The sequence below is a fragment of the Anomaloglossus baeobatrachus genome, chromosome 1 (genome assembly GCF_048569485.1).
Source record: "Anomaloglossus baeobatrachus isolate aAnoBae1 chromosome 1, aAnoBae1.hap1, whole genome shotgun sequence".
Lineage (NCBI taxonomy): Eukaryota > Metazoa > Chordata > Amphibia > Anura > Aromobatidae > Anomaloglossus > Anomaloglossus baeobatrachus.
In genome coordinates this window covers 251,028,759-251,045,626 of record NC_134353.1, presented here as the reverse complement: position 1 = coordinate 251,045,626, position 16,868 = coordinate 251,028,759, and the positions used below count along the sequence as shown (strand labels likewise).

The window sequence follows — 16,868 nt, the reverse complement described above, 5'->3', positions numbered from 1 at the left end:
CGGAGACCATTGCGGTGGAGTACGTTACTTATGGTATTGACTGAAACCAATGTCCCCACTGCCATGAGATCTTCCCGGAGCTCCTTCCTTGTTGTCCTTGGGTTAGCCTTGACTCTTCGGACAAGCCTGGCCTTGGCACGGGTGGAAACTTTCAAAGGCTGTCCAGGCCGTGGAAGGCTAACAGTAGATCCATAAGCCTTCCACTTCCGGATGATGCTCCCAACAGTGGAGACAGGTAGGCCCAACTCCTTGGAAAGGGTTTTGTACCCCTTGCCAGCCTTGTGACCCTCCACGATCTTGTCTCTGATGGCTTTGGAATGCTCCTTTGTCTTTCCCATGTTGACCAAGTATGAGTGCTGTTCACAAGTTTGGGGAGGGTCTTAATTAGTCAGAAAAGGCTGGAAAAAGAGATAATTAATCCAAACATGTGAAGCTCATTGTTCTTTGTGCCTGAAATACTTCTTAATACTTTAGGGGAACCAAACAGAATTCTGGTGGTTTGAGGGGTTGAATAATAAATGACCCTCTGAATAAACTTTTCACAATTTAAAAAAAAATAAATAAAAAAAGAAATAACATTTTTTTTTGCTGCAGTGCATTTCACACTTCCAGGCTGATCTACAGTCCAAATGTCACAATGCCAAGTTAATTCCGAATGTGTAAACCTGCTAAATCTGCAGGGGGTTGAATACTACTTGTAGGCACTGTATATAGAGTTACTGCAGGCTTATGGATTTAGATTTGTTTTCCCCTATCTGAGAGCAGCGTAATGTAGAGACAGAGATCCTGATTCCAGCGATGTGCCACTTACTGAGCTGTTTGCTGTCATTTTGATTAAAATCAATGTTTTCTCTGCTGTAGATCTAGCTGTTAGGCTGGAATCACACTTGCGAGTGTAAAATCGGTCCGATTCTCATGCTGGAAAGTCGGACGATTTTAGTTCACTTTTCATCAGTGTGCTGTCAGTGTGTTGTCAGTGTGCAATCAGTTTTTACCCTCAGCAGCTGTTACTCATGTACTGTTATGTACAGGAGCATTTACATTATTCTCTGCTACTTGCTAGAAATCTATTGAGAAAAACGCATGTCACTAGGATGGTGTATGTGCCGTCCGTGTGACATCCGGTTTTTTTCCATACACCCATTCACTTGCATTGAAAAGACTTGTGCGAGAAACTCACCATAACGCAGCATGCTGCAATTTTTTTTCTCAGTCCGATTTGGACTGAGAAAAAATAGCAGATGGGAGCTGCCTCATTGATCAACATTGGTCCGAGTGCAATGCGAGATTTTCTCACATTGCACTCGTGCAAGTTAATCGCAAGTGAGAAGCCGGCCTTATACAGAGCTCATAAATATGCTGGACTACCTGGCAACAAGCCAAGTAGTCCTCGAATGATAATCTACTGCTTATTAAACAATGATTTTATCAAAATGACACTAAGTAGCCCAGTGTGACACATTGCTGGAATCAGGGTCTCTGCCCCTACGTTATGCTGCTCTCAGATTAGGTGGAAAAAACCTGGTGACAGATTCCCAATTTGTTGGCTGTATATTTGTATAGTTTATGGGGGGAGACCATAAGATTTTAGATCATCACAAGTCTGCAGTCCTGGGGCTTTGCTCTTTTGCTGATATTGTATCACAGGGGTTTATTTTACAGGTGAATAAGATAGAATGTGATATCAGTTCTGTGTAGTTAGTTAGTGTGTGTAATAGTTAGTGCGGCTAACTATTCTCTTCTTCCAGGCAGTGAGTCAGAAGACTACTCACAATGGACACCGCTAATGAAAGTTTTGTTCCAACTATTACTGAACTTGAAGGATATCTTACAGAACACAATTCCAATGTGGTATGGCTGCTTGTTGGTAAGTCCCATTATATAACGCTCCTACTTTCCAATCTCTCTTCTTTATGAAAACTCACTTAATGGATTGTTTAGTTGACAAATTTCAGGATTCGCGTAGACTTTACTGGGATGCGTTCTTTTTTCTTTCTTTAACATTTATTAAGATCTGCAAGAAAAAAAAATGCAGCAAAAACGGTTAAAGATTCCCTTTAAAGGGAACACGTCACCAGCGGTCACACTGTGCACAGTGCACAGTCCCGCTAGAGTGGCACGGCGCATGCGCGAGACCTCAGGCGCACTGGGCGGCGTCCTGAAGTATGAAATTGAGCGATGGGGGACGGCTTAAAGCAGCAGGAGGCAGGATAACGGACACCAGAGAGCCCGCCCCGTGTACGATTAACAAGATTTGCATAGGAAAAGGTATCACTTTATAAAGTATTTATTTTGGTCTAAAAGGGGGCACAATAACAATAGGAACCTTGCTAGAATGCAGCCCAGGAGCTGCAGAAGGGGAAACTTTTAGGTTTAGTGCAAAATTTCTGCTGACAGGTTCCCTTTAAATGGAGCATCATTGTTGTGCTGTTTTGTCTATTAGGAATACAGTCCTGTAGTTTGCTGCTCCTATCTAGTATGCTTACCTTTAAAAGCTGGCAGAGGGAATGGATCATTGTAATATAAAGAAGTGTTACTTACCGTTTCGTTCCCCCACCGCTCCACTGCTCTCGTGGTCTCCGCCGTCACTGGAAGTCATACCATTTTGTCTATTCAGTTACCTGACACATGAGGCCACTGATTGTTTGCTGGGTCAGAAGACTGATAGACGGGACATCATCACTTCCTGCCCTTGCAGAGGCCACTGTAGAAGGGGTGGTGGGCGGTGGTTGTTTGGAGTGGTTCTTGGCACTTCATTATTTTAGAATGGTCCTTTCTCTCAGGCAGCTTTTGAAAAGTGGAGGAAAAGTACAGAACATAAAGTGGCCATACACCTGAAATAGCTGTTGGATGAACACTCATTTAGCTGCCAGCTGTCTCTCCCAACATCCCAAGACCAAGCATAATGAGTACTGCATGACAGAGGCTCTGGACCTCATCTGGCAGCGGCTCACCTCTGTGCCAAACATAAGGGGCGAGTGATAGAACTTCAACCTTCTGACAGTCAGGAGGAGGCCCCATACACATCAGATGGTTGGCCAGACAATTTCTATCTAATGTGTACGGGGGCCTGAAATGGCCTTATGTCCTGCTCTCCGGCTCCTGGTACTGTTGGTGCAGCCACGCTCCGGCTACACTGACTGGTGTTTCGGACAGATTCACAAATGTTTATTTCTGTTTTGTATTTTCTACCGTGAATTTTTTTAGTCTTTCTCCTCTTTCTTACCTTTGACGATCAGGTTGTCATTTTACACTTGTCCTGTACTTACACTGTTGGTTACACATTTCTATTTTCTGCCAGAAGTTGAAATTCTGGCACAACATCCCAATTAGGCAGCTGCTACGTGGTAGCTATTCGCCTTTTTGGCTATGTGTACCCTTTATATCAGTCATGCTTGTTAGCTTTTGCCTTTTGCATTTTGAAACGTGAAAGTTTTAATGGAGATAAGCAGACACTCAAGGAGAGTTAATACGTTTACACCCCGAATATTAAAGGTACAGTTGCCATTCTGTGTGTTACTGACTTACTCTAAATAAATGATACCAGAACAGCTGCAAATTTGTCTGTAGTAAACAAATGCAAGAAATTTTAAGAAAAAATGTATCTTCAATATTTCTCTTTCTATTTGAAAATTGCATTGAACATCTTAATATACATTGATCCATTGCTGAGCATGTATTACTGTCTCTAAAGTGATGGCAAATCTCTAAGCTATGCATTGCCCCATAGAACTTGTGAATTATCCTCAGTCCTAGTTTAAAGGGAACATGTCAGGTCCCCTATGCCCTTCAACCCAGCAGCATTCATAGCTGTATGCCCAAATTCACTCCCTAACAGCCCTGTACAATACTATTTACTATTATGAATGTTTTAAAAAAGGACTTATAAACCTTGTTGTTCCTATGCTAATTAGGCTCGTGAGTAGTCGAAGGGGCGATTTTTCCCGACACTAGTTGGCCCTCTTTCTGCATTATCACCGACCTGTCTTCGTGATAACATGATAACACAAGCCGGTGTCGCCTCCAGCCCCTAGAAATCTTGTGCATGTGCGCGGCTCATTACAGACACATCTGTGTGCCTTTTGAAGCCAGTTGTACAGTTCACAGTCTCATTAGACGCATGACGGGAAGTTCAGAAGACATGTAAGTGAGCCTTCTTCTGATCTTCTGGTCATGCGCAGTGCGCCTAATGAAGCAGAGACATGTATACCTAGGTTCTCAAGAGAACTGACGCTGCCGAATGGAGCCGCACGCATGCGCAAGATCTCCAGGAGCTGTGATGACATCGGCTTGTGTAAATCATGTGATCACACCCACAGGAGTGTAATAACTCGGAAAGAGGGCTGACTAGTCTGGGGATACAACACCCCTTCAACTAGTCCAGGCCTTAATTAGGGACATCGAGGTTTCTAAGTTGTTTTTTTAATCATTCATATTAGTGACTACAGGGCTGGTTAGGGAGGGAATTATGTCATACAGGTATGAATTCTGCTGGGTTGGAGGGATACAGCACCTGACAGGTTCCTTTCTTTAAAAGCGCCATTCTAAGGATCTGTGACAATTTATGCCACTCTACTGGTTGGATCTACTCCTTTAAGCCACTTTGACTGTGAATGTGTCTACTGGTTACTTGAATGCAATTTGAGTAAGGCAGAAATGGGAACATTTTGCTGTTGTTTTTTCTTCTCTTTGTAATGCAATAACTTTTTCTTTGATTGCAGCTACTATTTTATCCTGTGGATGGATTATTTATCTAACTTATTACAATTCCCGCAATATAGGACTCATACTAACACTGGTATTAAACAGACTGTACAAAGATGGATACATTCATATTGGTGAGTGCATTGGTAAAATATTTGCATTCCTTAAAAAAAAAAAAAAAACAAACTTTAAAAAACCCCATGCAATTCTCAAGTCTTTATCTCGCGAAGATTAGAGTATTACATTTAAAAAGGAAGTTATGCAGAATTGCTGATTTTGCAGAGATACCTTCTGGTATTTTAACACTTCATCATGTGATATATTTCTAAGGTCATAGTTATGTTTATGTCCACAAATTACTCTTTGTTACCTCAGGGGCACGGGTCACTCAAGTTTAAAGGGAACAATCCATCAAAAAATGATCTATTGTTTTAATGTTGAATGTATTTTTTTTACATTTTTTTTTTTTTTTTTTTTATACTGGAGTCAGTGATTGGGTCGCCTTTTAATGCCAAGTGAATATTCACCCTTTCCCCCACCCACCCCTCTGTGCTGGCGTCATTGATTGGTTCGCCCTTTGATGCCAAATTAATATATACTCTTCCCCCACCCTCTGCTCTGTGCTGGCGTCATTGATTGGCTCATCCGTTAATGGCAAATGAATATATACCACTTCACCCGCCCAGCGCTCTGTGCTGACATCCGTTATTGTGTGCAGTCAGACTGTTGTAATACTCGCCCAAAGATCACATTGCAGCTGCTCTCCTGACCTGAGCATGACAGCTGCATAGACCTACACGCTGACATACTCGGGTCAGTAGAGCCACCGGTTCTTGGCGAGTAATGCAGCAGTCTGACTGCACCCAATCACTGATCCTGGCATAGAAGGATGGGTGGGCGAGAGAAGGGGTGAATATTCATGCAGCATTCACATACATTTCTAGGGCTTACAACAACACAACAGTGCAACGTACAGCAGTAACAGTTACATTTACTGAAAGGGCTGTCCAAGTCTTATTTCAGGATAGTATTAGTATGATGAACCAGAACTAAGGCTTATTTTTGGAGTAGGGCTTATATTTTAGGCATACTTCAAAAAAACCTGAAAAATCCTGCTAGGGCTTTTTTTTAGGATAGGTTTCATTTTCTGTTAGACTCGGTATATGGTAAAATGAATGGTGCCATTCTAAAGTACAACTCGTCCCTCAAAAAAACAAGCCATCAAATGTCTGTTATACAAAAATTTAAAAAGTTATGTCGCTGAAAAGAGGGGAGGACAGAACTAAATCTTAAACTGGCCTTGTCATGAAAGGATTTAATAATGCTCAAAATATCATAACTCACCCAAATTGGTATACATAAAACAGTCAGCTAGTCACGCAAAAAGCTTACACACACACACACACACACCAAATAACACAAAAGTAAAATTGTTACAGATCTCCGGAAATGGAAACAAAAAAAACAGATATTTGTTTTTTTACAATTTCTTTTTTCTCCTCCTTACCCCCTTCAGCCCCGGGGCACTTTCCGTTTTTTGTGTTTTTGTTTTTCGCTCCCCTTCTTCCGTGACCCGTAACTTTTTTATTTTTCCGACAATCTTGCTCTATGAGGGCTTGTTTTTTGCAGGACAAGTTGTACTTTTAAATGAAACCATAAGTTTTACCATATGGTGTACGAGAAAACAGCAAAAAAAGTGTGATGCCACAATAGTTTTTGGGATGTTTTATTCACGGTGTTCACTATATGGTAAAACTGATGTGTGGGTATGATGCCTGAGGTCGGTGCGAGTTTTTCGACACCAAACATGTATAGGTTTACTTTTATCTAAGGGGTTAAAAAAAATTTCACATGCTTGTCCAATAAAAGTGGTGTACGTTTTGCGCCATTTTCCGAAACCCGTAGAGTTCTCATTTTTTGGGCTCTATGGCTGTGACTGCTTATTTTTTGCGTCTCGAGCTGACGTTTCTAATGGTACCATTTCTGCGCAGATGCTACGTTTTGATCGCCTGTTATTGCATTTTGCGTAAAACTTGCGGCGACCAAAAAACGTAATTTTGGCGTTTGGAATTTTTTTGCCACTATGCCATTTACCAATCAGATTAATTGATTTTATATTTTGATCGGGCATATCTGAACGCGGCGATACCAAATATGTGTATATTTATTTTTTTTTTAACCCTTTAATTTTCAATGGGGGGAAAGGGGGGTGATTTCAACTTTTCGTTTTTTTTATTTTTTTTTTAAAACTTTTTTTTACTTTTTTTTTTTTTATTTTACTTGGTCCCCTAGGGGGCTATAGCGATCAGCAATCCGATCGCTCTGATCTATCTGCTGATCACAGCTATACAGCTGTAAACAGCAGATACGGTCACTTCCTGATTCATTCGGCTTCGGGCCGGGTGAAAACGAAAGTGAAACGTCATAGCTGCAGGCGTCATCACATGACCCTGTGCTACCATGGCAACCACCGAAAGTCACGTGACTTCCTGTGGGGGCGGCGGTAAGTGAAAATCTTCAACGCACGTATATACATCTCGCTGCCAGACTTTGGCAGCGAGATTTAAAGGGTTAATGTTACGGGTGGAATGCGATTCCACTCGTAACATGCAGGCACACATGTCAGCTGTTGAAAACAGCTGATATGTGCACCGATCGCAGCCGCCTGCCCGCGGCAGGGGGCGGGGCTTAACAGGATACGCTCCATGACAGATAGATCCGTCCATGGTCGTGAAGGGGTTAAAAGAAAAAAATAATCTTTTTAAGTTTAGTTTCTAAGTTATCATACCAACCTGGAAGATCATGATTCAGAGTAATATTTACCACAGAATATTCCACCGTAAAGGCATAATCTAAAAAACCTTGACAAAATTTCTTTTTTCTTCACAAATGTACCACATTTTCCACTGTGATATATGGTAACATTGTGTTTTTCAAAAGTACAACTCATCCCAGAAAAACAATTCACCCATACTGCTATGCCAACGTTAAAATAAAAAAAGTTATGGTTATTGGATGAAGGGGAGGAAAAAACTAAAGTGTATTAACGAAAATTGACTGCTGAGGAAGTTAAAGAGATAGTCCACTACTTTTACATTGCTGGCCGATCCTTAGGATAGGTCATCAATGTCAGATTGACCAGGGTCTGACACCCGCTCCCCCACCAATCAGCTGTTCCTGGCGGCGGCAGCAGACAGACGGAAATGCTTAGTTGCGGAACTGCACATCCACCTCCTATTGATCTGAATAGGAGGCGGATGTGCAGTACTTGACCGCGGTCGCTATTAGAAGATGGAGCAGCTCTGGAACTGAGCAATTCTGACTTCCTGCTGCCACCGGTGGCACCAGGAGATTGGCGGGGTACGGAGTGTTGGACCCTAGCCGATCTGACATTGATGACTTATCCATAGGATAGGTCATCAGTCTAAAAGTAGTGGATAACCCCTCTAAGTAAAGTTCTCAGAGCTTTGAGGATGAGTTCACTTAACGACGGAAAACTGCTCCAACCTTTTGTTTTAGGGATAGTCAGCTCTGTATAGAGAATATATATGAGAAAACTACGGTATATACATTTCCATTATGCAATCATTACATTTTATCTGATGAAACCACAATACCACATGGATAAGAGGCCTTAAAAAGGTTTCAGCCAAATTTTCTTTCATCGTTTGACAGGTGAGATAAATTACCGCACAAACTATTTGGGATTGATCATCAATGCAAGGTTTTACATTAAACTTTTAGATCAATTGAAGGCAGCTCTGAAGGCCAAAAGGCGCAACAACCTGTCCAAAGGAATCTTGTTCCTGCAAGACAATGCCTCTGCTCACATTGCACAAGTGACTATGGTAAAACTGGCAGAGCTGGGCTTCCAGCTGGTTGACCACCCACCTTATTCACCTGATCTAGCTCCCTCCAACTATCCTCTCTTTCCAAATCTGAAGAAACACCTCAAGGGTACCAAATTTCACACCACTTCTGATGCCATGGCTGCTACGGATGCCTATTTTGAGGCACAACCAAAATCCTTCTTTTTACTAGGCTTAAAGAACTTAGAATACCGATGTAAGAACTGTGTTGACATCAGTAGAGAGAATGTGGAATAAATGTAAAGTTTCATCATCCCATCTCGTTTTTTTCTGGGTAAAGCCAAAAACTTATCAGCAGCCCCTCGTACATTGATTATTGGGTTAGACAATCCCAATCGTACATAGTACATAACTGTGAATTATGAGAAAGGACAGGTTAATCTGTTTGCTTATTACTGTATTCTGCATATTCTTGATTAATACTCTATCCTCATTTTTTCATAGGATCATTTTCTTTCTCCGTCCTTTCTGGGAAGATTATGTTACGTGAAATCTATTATATTACAGAGGACATGTCAATTAGGTATGTTTCTCACGTTCTTTTTGGTTTTGTCTAGATGGCAGTGGACGGTTCTATAAAGTGCTGACAGGAATAGCCCCAGAATATTGCAGGGTCTGCACAGACAAACTAATGAGTCCTCGGAAACATAAAGCTGATGACACAGTTATCTTTTTAAGCACTGACATGGGCAGCTGTACAAAAAATAGATCTTTCCTATAATGGCACAAGTTCTGAGAGAATAGTGTTAGATTAACCCTGTTATGACAGAATTTCACCTTTTTGAATGCAGTTTTTGCACTCTTACATTTACATGTCATGGGGTCCCCTAGTAGAAGTCCACGTTACACCACCATCCTGCTAGGTGGCACGGAGAGCATAGGTTGCAGTGCATCAAACTCCTCGTTTTAAATTGGTGGGCTGTAGGGCACATAAAATAGTCCATCAGCCTATTAATTTCCATGGTGAGTACAAGAAGAGGTTAAGTCTATTTGAAAAGTTGAGTTTCTGTACAAATACTCTAACACACGATGTAGTTTATCCATGGGTTGGCTGAAGGAGACTAAAATAATTGTACATTTTACAATAGTCATCCAGATACTTATCACAATACAAATGCGTCCTTGGCAGAGCAAAGTGTGCGTATTTATGAGGGACTCGGGAAAGATTGCATTGTATGCAAGTAAATGATCGACGTAACTCCTGGGTGCCGGATGACTGCGATCGGAGAATGTATAGTAACATGTTTTGATTGGCGGGAGAGTTGTGCCATGTTTGCGCTGAGAAAAATAAGTGTGTCCGTTCAGCCATAACCCTGCCTTTACAAAGTGAGATGAAAGGGCATGTTATCCTGAGTGTGTCTTCCCCTTTATGTCAGCAAATGGATTAGGTCTAAGCACCCAAACCGCCGTCACATGGAGTTTTGCTCTAAACTCGCCAAGTGTCATGGCAGCATCAGACGCTGTTCACACTACTAATTCTGAAAGTCCACACTATGGTTTTTGGGGTATTCCTGAGTTACACAGGCAGGCTCGGGCATCATCCAGCTGTGTGCTCATTAATGGTCAGGCCACCAAGAGTTAATTTCTGCTAACCTGCTGGTTACCTCTGGGATCTCATGTTGTTGAAAACCTATCACCTCTGCTCCCTGCCTTTGTAAGATGGTGGAATCTGTCTTCCCACACCGACTACAGTTTATTGCCATGTTGGTCTTTGTGCTGTTGTGTCCAGTCCTGCTGGTGATTATATTGCGTGGTGCTTGAAGTTGTTGTGGAATTCTCTAGTTGTCTTGTGGTTTCCTCCCTGCTCTTATTTTCCTCCTTACCTCTTCTTGTTTAATACCCTTTGTGTGAGCGTGCTGTGAGGTAGAGTTTTTGTTTCCCTTGTTTGTCTATCTCCTCTGGGGTAGGGGGTAAAGAGGTATAAGATCATGACTGGTCAGGAGCAGGGTCAGGAAGGCGATTCAGACATCCTCCCCTTCAAAGGTAAGTCTGAGATAAGGGATAGCTAGTGTCCCCCTAGTGTGAGGGTCAGTCTAGGAGCCCCTTTCCTCTCCTCTCCCCGATCGTGACACTCCCATCGATCATCATTACCTGTGAAAAGTTTTTTTTTTTTAAGTGATGGGATATGTGGACACAAAGACTTTTCGCAGAGATTTTGGAGTAAAACCCCTACATTTTTGAGGTTTTGAAGAGTTTCCATTACATTTTTGCTCCAAAACCTCCTTGAAAAACTGTATGCACAGTCTTACACTGGACACCCATCTCTTCTTTCTGATGAAATAAAAAGTTTTGAAAAGTAACTATACTTATTTATATGTGTAATTATTCATCAGCCTTTGCAGAGTTATTTTTCCACCTCCTCTCACAAACACTATGCTGCAGAAATGTTCAAAGACCAGTTTATGCTCCTTTAGAAGCTCCCTTCAGCTGCTCCTCTGCAGGATCCATACCCTATGGGCTTGATGAATTGTTGCTTTTGTGCCTTTTTTAGTTGATTTCTCTCCTCCATCCGATTTTTATCTGTGCCTTATCTTTCTAATTTGTTTTTAAAGCCTATTTTGTGTGTTCTCCTATGTTATATTTATTTTATGCAATGTGCCCATCATCAGATAATATATCACAGGTCTAATGATCGGCACATCGCAGAGCTTGTTAGATGAAAGCACCACACTGTAAAGAATTCTGAGAGGAGAGTGAAGTGGCCCCGGACTGCTGTCATTCACCGAGAGGCAGCCTCGCCCCAAACACTGACGTACCCTGCTCAGTTGGTCCTATTCCGGCCTCCAGACCGGAAGGATCAAAGTGAGAACATCCACATAGAAATATAGGAGTCGCAGGGAGATCAGCTTACCAGAGCCGCGTAGGTAGCAGAAGTATATTGGGAAAGTGTTAGGAAGAGTTAGGACAAATGAAAGGGGGTCACATTAGTAGTGGGAAACCTTTTTAAAGACAAAACTGAAAAGCACTTTTGATTTTGTACAAAATTCATGTATCACATGTGCCATTTTGAAAGATTTGGGGGAAAAAATTAATAGCATAAGACAAAAAAAAAAAAGAAAAGTGACTTAAAGAATAAAGGAGATGATTAATCTGATCCTATGTTGCAATAGTCTATGTTCGGAACTTTCCAACTCTGAATCTCTGCTCCCCATAATGAGAGAGGAAAAGTCTTAAAGGAGGAGGATCTATTCATTGAATCAACTCTCCAGCATAGTGCAGAAATATGAGTGTGAATAGAATAATATGGACTTTTTATTCTATATGGGAAGATTATTGATCTTCGGACAGGTGTAGATGGATGTACACTCATCCGAGAGTCGGACAAATTATGCAAATTACACTTTGATCAAACTCCGCATAGTTTGCACCGATTCTGTCTACTGAGAGAATCTGTGCACACTGTAAGGAGGAAGTTACAGAACAAAATATATCCATCATTTCCACTATGTGAGTCTGCGGAAATGATCCGAGTGCAGTCCAATGTTTTCCACGCACTCATTGACTTGCATGGCTGAGTGCTTTCCGAATATCGGATCAAACTCAGACTTGCAGCAATTTAATTTCTCATGATACAGACCCTCTCCAAGGAAAAAAAATCTGACGTGCCCAGCCTCATAGACTAATATTAGACCAAACACGATCTGATTTTATGTCGGGTCACATACGCACCGAAAATATGTCCGTCTGCACCTGCCCTTACTCTGATAATCTTTGGTTAGAAGTAGAGATGAGCGGACCCGTGGAAGTTCTGTTCGGTGGGTTCAGCTGAACTTTAGATAAAGTTCGGGTTGGGAATTGTACTTGACTGGAATCCCAATGGAAGTCACTAATTTGGCAGTTTGAGTCGCCGCCCACATAAAGCCAGCCATAAGCAGATCACTTCCGGAAGCGGATGGGCCGGGCTCCTCAAGCATAGCGATGCTCGCACAAGTGGTTTGCATATATAAAGCACCCGAACTCTGTTTTGTTTTTTTTGTTGTTTGGTACAAACACCGAACCCCGGGTTCGCTCATCACTAGTCATAAGGAACTAAATCTAACAGTGGTTTCACAATTGCTGTTTGTTTTTTTTTTTTACGTAAATTAAATGAACTTTTATCCAGAGGACTTTGATTGATATGTTGCTTTATAATACAATAAATGATAACATTTTGTACCTTTTGAGCACAACCAAAATGTCACAGATTAATTGGACGTTGTCTTTTCTCCTTAATTTGCTGGTGTGTTTTTCTATCTCCCATTCTGTTAGTGGAGCGGAGGCCGCAGTTGTACAATGGGTTCGAAGCTTCTGGCTTCTATGTCACACTCAGACACAGGCTGGGTGCCCATTTCTGCTTTGTTTAATCATATAATCATGCGGTCGTATAATCTTATTGTCCTGCTGGTTAAGCTCCACAGTACATTTCCTTGTGCTGAAGGTCTTGTCTTATTTAATATTTTGAGGAATTAACTACTTGCTGTTCCAATTAAAGCAACAAAGAAAATATGACATTAATTATTTGTAATATAAACAATTTGTTTTTTCCTTATTTTACGTTGCAGAATACAAGATGGTTTTATTATATTTCGATGGTGGAAAATGTATAACCCAAAACAGAAACAACATGGTGAGTGTATGAGTGTACTATTTGATTTCCAATGCCTAACATGCTTTTCTAAGTGTTCTGACCGTATAAAGAGTAGATGTCTGACATCCTAGGGAAATGCCAGACTGTTTGTACAAAAGAGCTCTCTAAGGTCATGGCCGCTGTCGCTCTAATTGTTCAGTCATTTTTTAGTCTAAGTTGTGTTTGAAAATTCTACACCATACAAGCTAATTTTAGGTTTTCATGACAATTGACATTCAGTTTTGGGATTTTTAGAACAATTAGAAAATCTAAATGCTTTTTGGATTATTGTTAAATTTCCTAAAGATTATGTAAGAATCTAGTAAAACTTTTAAGGTTAAAAGTTTATCTGGAGCAGAATACCCTATCTGTTGGATCGATGACAATTGTTAGACCATTGCGGGTCTCACCGTTGGGACTTACGTTCTCTATTCTTTCCTTGTTCTCCTTTGACCTTGATCTTGAGGTTGAGAGGTTTGGGCCGTTCTAAAATTCCACTCAAGTCTATGGTACAAAAAAAAATAACCAAGAACCATGCTCCACTATTGTAGTCTGTCATATAGATTAGCGGAGTCGTAGAGTGCATAATTGACGGGCTGCTCCATTTAACTATTATTCTATGTAATATTTTCAAGTGCAAAATGAACAATAAATTCCTACACACACAAACTGCTACATTCCTTGCCTTCTTTCTGAATAAGTAGCCAATGTTACAAAGTTTGCTAAGTGTATCAATCTGCAGTCCAGGCTGCCTTATCTCATAAGATTGTCTGGAGTGGATATAATTATATCGAATTTGAGATTTAGTTTGGTTTTCGGTGTCTGTAATCAAACTCGAATGTTCTCATTCACTGGCAAACATCTTGAAAGTAAATTGAAGTACAAAGTGTATTAGAAGCTTTTACACATTTCCATTATACCATTATGAAGGGGTATTAAATAAAAAAACAAGTTGTCCAAAATGTATAGCTAAAATACCTGCTGCGCGCCACTCACCCCTTTTTTATTTTTTTGGGTGCAGTTCCCCCAAATCCCAGTCCCTTTTTCATTTTATATACTTAGTACTTTGAGATTCTGTTTTTAAAGCATTGATGATAGTAAATAGCACTGGTCTTTCTAAGTGCCGAGAAGAGTGTTTTAGATACCCAAAGCAGTCTAGGAAGCCATTTAGTAAGATTAAGAGAAGCTGGGAATTGGAGGAACCATGCCTCAAAAATTAAAGACAGACCAGGTATTTTAACTAGGCATTAAGCATTTAGGCTGGTTTCAGTCGTCCGTGTTTCAGGTACCTGTGACATCCGTTTTTAACACTGATTCCACACGTACCCATGTTATTATTTGCTATAACTCACACGTCCGTGTTTTCACATGGACTGTATGACCTCTCATGACCCCGCACACGCAGGCTTGTCCGTTTTTTCTCCGGCAGCACGTGTGTTACACGGATCGCACACTGATGTGATCCGTGTGACATCAGTGTGACACATACCGGAGAAAACGGGGGTCTTTTTAATAAAAAGATTTTCTATATTTACCTGTATCCAGCAATGCTTTCTCTGGCTCTGCTGCCTCCCGCTCCTGACCCCCGCTCATTATACTCAATATTCAGTGTTCTGTGGAGCTGGAAGCCGGAGCATCGCCGGAGACTTCAGTGACTGGGACCGCATCGCTGGGTGAGTATACAGCAGTGTGTTTGTGTGTGTGTGTGTTCAGTGTATACATGCATGTGCGCTTTGTGTGTGCATGTGCTCGGTGTATCCATGCGTGTCTGCTTTGTGTGTATTCATGTGTGTATATGTACTCAGTGTATACAGTGTGTGTGTGTGTGTGTGTGTGTGTAATGAGAACCTGGAAGCCGGATCATCGCGGGGACAGCATCGGGGACTCATCACAGTTCCCAATGAACTCTGATGAACCCGTGAAGCTGTAGTGCGGGTGTCATCAGAGTTAATTGGGAACTCCAATGACCTCCTGGATGTCACTGTGCTTGCAGAATACTCACCTGTTCCCCGCGGTGCTGTACCCAGCGTTGTCCCGGCTTCCAGGTCTTGTGTGCGGTGAATAATTGATCAATATAAAGAGCGGGGGTCTGAAGTGGGAGGCAGCAGAGCCGGAGGCAGCAGGTAAATATGGAAAATCTTTTTATTTCACAGACCCATGTTTTCTCCGGTACCCCTCTCACGTATGCAAACACGGTTGTCACACATGTGATAGACGTATGACACACGTATAACCATAACCAGGCGTGTGACTGGTACCTGATTAAACACGGACGTCTGGGACCAGCCTAAATCTGATATTTTTTTTTAACTCTTTTTATTGAAAAATTCCACAGGATAAAGTTTACAAACATATAGTGACATTGAAAAAAATCAAATTATTACAAACTATTTGTTATCTATGCAACACCATGTTACAAATGTTATATCATGCTTTAAACAATGACGATCATAACATAATAGAATATGTTTCTTTATAAAACACTGCAGTCATTAGCAGTAGTAGAAGATCCTGCTAGTCTGAGATGTTTATTGAGGATCGCTTTATAGCCCAGTGAAGGCTTTTGGGATTGCTACATACCTTTTCTCCACTGCAGCATGGTACTGTTGTTGCCAGTTTTTCAAAACGCCCAGATCTCCGAAAGAGTAGTTGCAATACTTTGAAAAAGTATTCATACCTTGTGAACTTTTTCACATTTTTTCATGGTACACCCACAAACTTTAAGTGTATTCTATTGCGATTTTATGTGATATACAAACACTATGTAGCAAGTATTTCTGAGGTGTAAAGGAAATGATACATGGTTTTCTAAATATTTAAAAAAATATAAATCTGCATATTCTAACTTTTGTTTGCATTCAGCCCCACAAAGTCAATACTTAGTAGAACCACCTTTTTCTGCAATTATTGCTGCAATTTGTTTCTGGTGTGTGTCTTCCAGCTTTGCACATCTAGAGTCTGAAATATTTGCCCATTTTTGCTAAATATCTCCAGCTCAGTGAGATTGGATGGAAAACGTATGTAAATAGCAATTTTCAAGTCTTGTCACAAATTCTCAATAGGATTTAGGTCTGGACTTTGATTGGGGCATTCACACACATGAATATACTGGAATCTCGTCAACCCCCCCCTCCCCTGAGCCTGTTTTCACTTTCATGACCAGGCCAATTTTTTTTCCAATTCTGACTTGTGTAACTGTATACTTTAATAACTCTGGAAGCTTCAACATATCCCACTGATTCTGAGATCTTTTTTTTTTTCTGTGACATAGTGTACTTCATGATACTGGTAAATTTAGAACTATATTTTTTGCGGTTATTTGTGAAAATATTGGAAATGTGGCCAAAATTTAGTAATTTTCAAACTTTGTATTTTTATGCCCTTAAACCAGATAGTCATGTCACACAAAATAATTGAAGGAACTCTGTCAGCAGGTTTGTGAATGTAACCTGAATACAGCATGCAGCTATAGTTGAAACAGAGACTTCAGCCTTGCGTCTCTTATCTCAGTCTTTTTTTGTTTACCTGCAATATTAGCATAAGTCTGTTATCTTTATCATTAGTGCATCTCAGCTGCTGTGAGCTCTAGTCTGACCCTTCTATAATTAGCGGCTTCTGTCTATGGAAATGTACACTGAAAGCCTGGTATGGGCGGGGGCAGCTTTCAGAGCTCTGCTACATACAAAATC

The 16,868-nt window shown here is 41.0% G+C and overlaps 1 protein-coding gene across 12 annotated transcripts in view; it reads left to right on the top strand.

Annotated features, from left to right (window-relative positions):
* The window catches only part of BLTP1 (bridge-like lipid transfer protein family member 1), a 392,853-nt gene that overhangs the window by 29,388 nt on the left and 346,597 nt on the right, over positions 1 to 16,868 (top strand). For 11 of the 12 annotated variants that reach the window (XM_075349025.1, XM_075348994.1, XM_075349061.1 and 8 more), the window contains exons 2-5: positions 1,749 to 1,867; positions 4,722 to 4,838; positions 9,018 to 9,096; positions 13,115 to 13,179. In XM_075349025.1, coding sequence (XP_075205140.1) covers positions 1,774 to 1,867; positions 4,722 to 4,838; positions 9,018 to 9,096; positions 13,115 to 13,179 — 355 coding nt within the window. In that variant the 5' untranslated portion in view covers positions 1,749 to 1,773. The remainder of the gene's footprint in view (positions 1 to 1,748; positions 1,868 to 4,721; positions 4,839 to 9,017; positions 9,097 to 13,114; positions 13,180 to 16,868) is intronic. The other variant, XM_075348975.1, reaches the window with a different exon arrangement.